At 36.7% G+C, this 8,718-nt stretch overlaps 1 protein-coding gene across 1 annotated transcript; it reads right to left on the bottom strand.

Moving 5' to 3' along the window:
- Positions 1 to 1,224: 1,224 nt before the first annotated feature.
- On the bottom strand, positions 1,225 to 2,689 carry LOC311065995 (uncharacterized protein; the record flags this gene model as incomplete). The annotated part of the gene is made up of 4 exons (XM_084086923.1): positions 2,528 to 2,689; positions 2,386 to 2,439; positions 1,931 to 2,299; positions 1,225 to 1,847 (listed from the first exon to the last, which is right to left on the bottom strand). The coding sequence occupies exons 1-4, from the start codon at positions 2,529 to 2,531 to the stop codon at positions 1,225 to 1,227; spliced, it is 1,050 nt and encodes a 349-aa protein (XP_083943049.1). The 5' UTR covers positions 2,532 to 2,689.
- Positions 2,690 to 8,718: the final 6,029 nt, after the last annotated feature.

The raw sequence follows: 8,718 nt of genomic DNA, 5'->3' as shown, positions 1-8,718 counted from the left end.
ACGTTTCTAAGACCATGGCGTTAGATCTGTGAAATACAACGATTTTAATGTCTAACACACGTTCAAACGAGGCTATGTCGTCAAGACCGATTTTGTCTTGGATTGAGAAGCCGACATTGTTTTGGATGGCAACAGCCAGTTTTTCTAACTCACTCTCTGGTAATTGGGGGTTAAGAAAACGGGCGAGACAGATGGAGAAGCACAAATTATTTGAAATATTTGTGGGGCAGAATAAACTCGTCTTTTTTCTTTTGATCACTTGGTCGACGGCCAGATCTGTGAGTTTCCGTCGCTGTCCACCACCTCCTTGTCTGTTCAAGGCTACTGACGCATCAATTTCAATGGCCTCATCAGATAGTAACCGATTGTTGCTCTGTAAAACTTTTTCAATTTGATCGAAAAGCGAATCCACCTCGTAATTATTACCATGAGTTAAAACTCCGCTGACTGGTGTTTGGAGACTGGGAGCTGACAATGTAATATTGATTACGGGATTGTAGTCGAATTGTCTAGCAAATGAAACAATCTCACTCAGCATATCGTGTAAGCGAATGTGATAAGAGGCCAAATCTGTAGAGTTAATCTCTCTCAGATTCGTAGTCCTTCTCAACGTCACGCTATTGAAACGAGGTCGTGGTAAAACATGATATCCGCTAACGTCGCCACCGTCGCGAATCAACCTGTCAATGTCCGTACGGCTTAATCGAGTCTGTGTAGTAGAGTCGACATTACCTGATGTGGATGGTTGTGAAGTATCATTACCGTCGGAGTGCTCTGATGATTGGTTGTTTAAAACACCACCGAATTGTACAACAGGATTGTTGTCTACGCTTAGCACATGATCGTACAAATTCATATTTGGATTTACAGCTAATTCAAAAAGATCCAAATTAGCGAAGGGTTGTGAAGATTCTAAATTAAACAAATACTGTTCTAAAGAATCAGGAAGTATACTTAGCATTTCAATTTCGTCCGGTGACAGTTCTGTATCGTCTGAGTCAAAGCTTTTAGCATCCTCCATTTTAGATTTCAGACTCCAACATGAAATAGTACAAAATTAGAGTATATGTAAAAAGTAAACATGAAATAGTACAGAATCAGAGTATATGTGAAATAGTACAAAATCAGAGAATATATAATAAGTATAAAAAGCATACATGAAATAGTACAATATAAAATCAGAGTGTATAAAATCGTTACATGATTTAATGGAACACATGTATTTTACTCATCTGACTGTTCGACGAGAATGAGAAGAAGATGATGAACCAAAAGTACCAGTTCACGATGGTATTCGGTGAACATGCGTTCGTTTCTATTGATACGTCGAAATATTTCATCAGTCAGATTTTGAAAAAATCGATCTTGCGCATCGATTCTACTATGCACCTCCAGCTGAGAGCTGCGAAGATCAGCGGTCAATGCGGCTAATCTACTACGTGTTTCGATCTGTGCGTCACGAACCTGAACACGCAGTGTCTCTAATCTAGCAGGTGTATCGCTGTGAGCATGAACCTCAGCGTGCAGTGTCTCTAAACGGTTTTGTGTTTCGCTGTGTGCATCACGAAACTGCTGTCTCAATGATTCTATTGAATCAATAACCGCACGCGTCGGAGGAGTAGCGCCGACATCAACCGTCTGAGACCCTGCTGCTGATGCTACTTCTTCATCCTCAATGTCTCCTTCGTCTTCTTCCGATGATTGGTGAAAACAGCTGTTTTCATCAATTGTTTGATTAGTGTTTATGACCGATACCTCGTCGTGCTCACTCGCCCAAGAACCACACTCCCATGATTCCAGTTGATCGCTATCCCAGGCCGTCACATCATCATGCTTTCCGGTTGAACCTGTTGTGTAGAAAATAACAAAAATCTTAATGGTCTGTTTCAATTTGTATTTTTTAAACTTCCGATAATGTAGTTAGTCTTACCGTATAACACAGTCGTGTCAGGACAGGGCTGCTGACAGCTCACCCCACTGGTAGATGGACCGACTGACTGGTTGACAGGTGGGGTGGGAGATTGAATGGCTGGAGGGGTGACAGGAGGTGTGACAGGAGGGCTGGCTGGTGGGGTGATAGGACTGTGGGGTATAATGACAAGTGGAATGGCTGGTGGGCTACCGAGCGAACTGGAACCGACGACCTTTCTCAAAGTTTCGTTGCTTGGTCCAGCACTCTCACCGTCATCGTTGTGTGAATTGGAATCGACGGTCTTTCTGACCTTTCTCAAAGGTTCACCACTTGGTCCAGCACTCTCGCCGTCATCATCATCTTTCGTAAGATCTACCACAGCTGATACTGTGAATTAAAAAAATTTAGTTAAAATAATTAAAATAAATTAAGTTCATTTTAATTTATAAACAATATAAAAGATAAGTTCTCACATGCATCATCGATGGCTTGGAAGGCAACCAATTCAATATTCGGGGATTTCGAGCCTGGAAAATATAAAACCTGTTTATGCATGAAAGATAATTTAGTAATTTGATTTTATACGCATCAACCCGCGAATAATAAAACACATACGCATGTAATGTAATGTAACCCGGATCTCAATCCTTCAGCCTTGAGAGGACAACTGACGATTGAATCTAAAATGCTTGTTCTTTTAGCAAAATTTGATGATACGCCCGCCCACACACACACACACACACACATACACACACACACACACACACACACACACACACAAACACAGCCACACCCAAACCGACACACAGACACACACACACACACACACACACACACACACACACACACAGACAGCATGGAATTAAAAAAATTAAAAAAATAAATAAATAAATGTAAAAATAAAATATAAATAAAATAAATAGTTAAATATAAATAAATAAAACTAACTTAAAGTTAAACAGATTATTAATCCTAAAATAAATCAAAACAGAGTGCAATAGCAATAACGACCACACGATTGAGCTATTTTACAAAAACAGGGTGTAATACCAATAATGACCAGACGATAGGGCTATTTTACAAAAAAGGGTGCAATAACAATAACGACCAGACGATGAGGCTATTTTACAAACAGGGCGCAATACCAATAATGACCAGACGATGGAGCTATTTTACAAACAGGGCGCAATACCAATAATGACCACATGATGGAGCTATTTTACAAACAGGGTGCAATAACAATAATGACCACATGATGGAGCTATTTTACAAACAGGGTGCAATAACAATAATGACCACATGATGGAGCTATTTTACAAACAGGGTGCAATAACAATAATGACCACATGATGGAGCTATTTTACAAACAGGGTGCAATAACAATAATGACCACATGATGGAGCTATTTTACAAACAGGGTGCAATACCAATAATGACCACACGATGGGACTATTTTACAAACAGGGTGCAATACCAATAATGACCACACGATGGAGATATTTTACAAACAGGGTGCAATAACAATAATGACCACACGATAGGACTATTTTACAAACAGGGTGCAATAACAATAATGGCCACACGATGGAGCGATTTTACAAACAGGGGTGCAGTTCTTCCCTCCCCGACACTAGGGGTGCTACGTAACGTCGGTTTAAACAACAACAACAACAACAACCATGGTGAATGGACAACTTTCAGACAGTGTTAAAACAGACTTTTTATGTTTTAAAACATCGCGAAAGCAAATCGACCTAGTTTCAGAACCATGTAGACGGCTGAAAACTAGTTTTGGTAAACAATAACACGTAGAACTCATAGAACGCAAGCCCGAGTTAGCACACAGATGATTCAATACCACAAATTATAATAGAACGCAGAAATGATATCAGATGGGTAGAACAGAACCACAACCGCGATGTAATGAAAGCATATGGAAAAAACGATGGGGGAAAACATTTCTTTCTCTGAAACATATTTGTTGTTGAGCATAGAAAAACATTGTAGCATGCAGGGGCTAAACACCGGGGGCGCCCATTAAGGAAGGCCTCGTCTTTTCATAATAAAAGTCATGGAGTAACGCGATGTGGAAAAGCACAGAATTATAATTGTGTTTTTTCTGAAACATAGACCAAAACTGGATGGCGCTCAGATTTATGTGATTAGAGTTCAATAACCAAGAACTTATATGATATGATATACCATCTTTTGACAAAACAGTTTTCACTGTAGATTAATATCATAACAACTATGGAAATAATATAACAATAGAGATTTTAAAATATGAAGCATGGAATAGCAGACAAATCAGTTTAAAACAGCAAACATTAGATAGAAATAACAGATAAAGCCATCTGATAAAAATAACAGATTAAACCAAGCAACAGCAACCAGTAGATAAAAATATCAAATCAAGCCAATAGATAAAAATAACCAATAAAGGTGTCAATAGCATAGAAATCAGTTAAAACAGCAAACATTAGATACAAATAACAAAGCCAACTGATAAAAATAACAGATTAAACCAGCAACAGCAACCAGCAGATAAAAATATCAAATAAAGCCAATAGATAAAAATAGCGGATTAAACCAAGCAACAGCAGCCAGCAGATAAAAATAGCAGATAAAACAATTAAAAACAGCAGATTAAACCCAGCAACAACAACCAGCAGATAAAAATATCAAATAAAGCCAATAGATAAAAATAGCGGAAAATAGCAGATAAAACAATTAAAAACAGCAGATTAAACCCAGCAACAGCAGCCAGCATATAAAAATAGCAGATAAAGCCAGACAAAACAATTAAAAACAGCAGACAGCATGTAAAATAGATTAGTTAAAACAGTAATGAATTATTGCTAATGTATAAAAAAACAAAGTTATAGATAAAATAGAATAGTTAAAAAAATCATTGTATAAAAACAGCAGATTAATATAAAACACTTACTTTTTTGCATCTTGGCAAGATGTGTAGAGAAGAAGAGAGTTGGCAGAACTGATGGTTTGGCTCAAAGCCAAACGTTTATTTATAGGTCTGTATTATCTGTAGAAAAAAACATACTTTCGCCACGAGATGGAGCTATTGTACAAGGAATAAATTTTTGCCCGGGAAATGCTTTATCACGAGTCAGGATGAGCAGAGCCTAAACAAAGCGCAATAATTTATTTTGACCTGTCAAACGGACAGCAAAAATGTCAGGCAACAGTGTTTTTTAAAACAAATGGCTAACATATTCAACCGTGTGTAGCAGAGATATCAACCTTATGGCCGATTCAGCGAAAACATACCGCAAAGTCAGCATGAAAAGTGAAAAACAGGACATAGACTAACTAACTAACTAGCTATAATTTATTTCAACCTGTCGAACCATCCGCAAAAATGTCCAGCATCCGTGTTTAAACAGATGTCTGTCAGAAAAACAGAAAACACAACCCCGGCTGTGTACCAGAGATAATGATTGTTTTACAAAGGCGCTTACATCAGCGTTAAGTCACGAAATAGTTGTATGAATATTGTATTTTATATTGAGTATGTTTTTCAACTTTAGTTAGCGTGAGATACCCCTTTTCTCACTTTCACTGAGGAGCTAAAGGGATCCGAACTCAGCCAGAGAGAACGCGCGCATCATGCACGCGCACCACTCTGAGTGCCTTGGCGAGCTCGTACAGGAAAAAACAGTGTTTTGTTTTACCAGTTTTAATAATGTATTGAACTTAAAAAACATTATTACGACTTTTATAAAAATATCATTTAAACTTTGAAATAAATTTAGCCCAAACACAATGTCCCATTCTGATCGCTGATTCAGAGAGAGAGAGAGAGAGAGAGAGAGAGACCAACAGATGGAGCTGTGAGCCCGTTTCATACATAGTATGGACGGCTTCTTCAACTCTATAAATAATGTCAGATGGATTTTTATTCTTTTATTAATCTAAAACTGAATGAATTAGTTTTAGTAAGCTTTTTATTTTTTAAAAGAACAGTATGTTTTTCAACCTTAGTAAATTATTTTATACTCATTTTGCGTTTATACTTTTTAAAGAACAGTATGTTTTCAACTTTGTGTGTGTGTGTGTGTGTGTGTGTGTGTGTGTGTGTGTGTGTGTGTGTGTGTGTGTGTGTGTGTGTGTGTGTGTTAGACATCACACTGATTTCCATAACCTGTATGTTGTTTTTCTTCAGTGCTCTATAAACATTTAACTGCTTGTATAATTGTTTTTCTATGGTTGTGTGACACACTTACACAGTCTTTTTCTTCTCACTTTTTCAAAGGGGGCTCACAATGGCCTCTGGAATGCGGAGGAGATGCTGACACATATATCCTATATATATATCAGCGTTTTCAAACTTTCTGTCAGAACCAAATGATCTAGGGCTAGCTAGGACAATAGGGCTAATCATAACAACATATGCCGGAAAGACACCGGAAAGCCAACCTGTCAAAACACATGATCGATGGGATAGGAAGGGTCAATAGGTTGAAACTAACTGTCAAAACACATGATCGAAGGGGTAGGCAGGGTCAATAGGTCAATTCATAACAATACAGACCGGAAGGTCAACGGAGGGGGAGGGTCAAAGGTTAATGACAACCGGAAGCCATCAATCATTTTGACACTTGCCATAGCATAAGGACTACTACTGTTGACCCTTCCCTTACACCTTAACCCACCCTTAAACCTACCCATACCACTAAACCTGTCCCTAACCTTACCCGTATCACACCTCAATAGCAGCAAAACTGTTTTACAATACAACATGAACACAATAAGTACATAGTACTTAATAGCCACTTAATATAAAGTGGGACCAAAAATACTTTGTGCCAGGTTTTATAAAATATTTTTCATAGACATAGAAAATATTGTTTAGGTGAAGTTATTTATTTTTAAGTTATAAAATATAGATTTGAACCATTACCCTAAACTTTTTTTAATTAGATTAATGAAAAACATTTTTGATTCAAATAATTATTTAAATGGGAATAATGAAACATATCAACAGCAAATTAAATCAATTCAATCTCTCAAGAGATTAAATATAAATATCACAATGTCTTGTCAATTTGTTTTTATGTAGTCCAGTGACTTTTATTAAAGAGTGGATGGACCTTTTGAACATTCTGTTGACCATAAGTAACTTTGCAACTACATGTCAATTAACTCTCTTTAGAGCATTAATAGACTGTCTTCTTACTATCTGCTAATTCTTTATTGTGATGTTACTCCAAAAGACATTCTACTGACTATAAGTAACTTTGCAAGTACATAACTTATTCTAACTCTTACAGGACCATCAAAATAAAGTGAAACCGAAAATTTTATTACCTGGATGTTTTAGACGTCATGAGTTTACTTAGTTCAACCAAATTCTGTCATCAATTATTCACCCTCATATCGTTCCCATAAGACATAAGTTCCCAAACCCATAAGGTTTTAATTCATTATTCTTTTAATTTATCATTATTTTTCATTCTTTCAAAGGTCTAAACACAAGAATGGAAAACAATGTGTATTGTGAACATCGTTATACAAATAAATTAGAAAGTAAGAAAAAAACAAACACATGCAAAAATGTAATAAAAAAAGAAATTAGGTGTCACTGGAGATTCACTGTGGATAGTGTGAGGGTTCGTTTGTGAAGAAAAAAAAGGATGTTACCCAAAACAGTGCTGTCATGCACGGTGTTGTTTATTGACTGCACCAAAGACATTTACAAAAGTCAATGAATGATGGTGTAAAAATATGTATACAGTGTAAACACAGAAACACAAATTAACTGGCAGAAATAAGGTTTAAAGACTTAAAATGGCTGATGAGTTTGAGAATGCAGGTTTGGACATTCAAAACATGAAATCATTAAGTGCATTGCGCAGAGGGAAGCTCTTTTTTTTCTCTCTCTCTCTGATAGATGTGAATGAAATTTTTTTGAAAAACCTGTTACAAGAAAATGTGAGAGAAACGTAATGAACAAACTGGTATGAGCTTTTGAGATTGGAGAAATGGTTGATGTATGGATGAATGCTCTGAATTCAAAGACATGCCCCGAAAAGTGGAAGACCACTTGGGTCTTTCCTTTCCTTTTATCTCACATGGTGTGGGATATACCACAATCTTCACCTGTTTCTAACATACCATATCCCTTTTCTAGGCTATCATTCATGAAGCCTTCATAATCTCTTAAGAATAACTCATCCTTTCTAATTCTTCTAAGGAGGTTTAGTGTTCTCTTCTCAGCCACTTCTCTATTTTTAAGCAGGCTGATATTTTCTCTCCTAAAAAGGAGTCATAACTCATAATGACCCTCTTGAATCATTTGCAATGGTCCAAAAGTGTTTATACTCAAAAGAGAATTGTTTCTTTTCATTGTAGGTATGTTCTGAGAAATCCTGATTGTATTTATTCATTGAACTAAAATAAACACTGATCATCATAATGGTGGCACATATTTTCAATAAAACATCAGTATCTAAACCTCTGTTAATTCTCAAAAAGAGCTTCTGTAGACGAATGACAGAAATAAATTGAATCTGGTTAGATCTAAGTGAAGCTAGTAATGCTGTTTGTGGAGTTGTTTAATCCTCCTCTGCTGATGATCTTGAGAGATTTAATGTCTTTTATCTTCAGTTGATTTCATCTTAGGCTGTGGCTGAAGTCAGTTGTAGTCCTTGTGTTTCTCTTTCCTTCAGTGATTCTGCAAGTTAACAGCAGGTGTTCATCAGTAATGCTCGATCATCACTTAATTAATCACTTAATCATCTCATTAACTTGAACACTGTTTCAGTGTAACTTTAACACTCTGTAGA

Source organism: Abramis brama, assembly GCF_963993115.1.
Source record: "Abramis brama genome assembly, chromosome: 16".
Taxonomy (NCBI): domain Eukaryota; kingdom Metazoa; phylum Chordata; class Actinopteri; order Cypriniformes; family Leuciscidae; genus Abramis; species Abramis brama.
The sequence above is the reverse complement of the archived record's forward strand: the minus strand, read 5'-3'. Positions and strand labels throughout refer to the sequence as shown.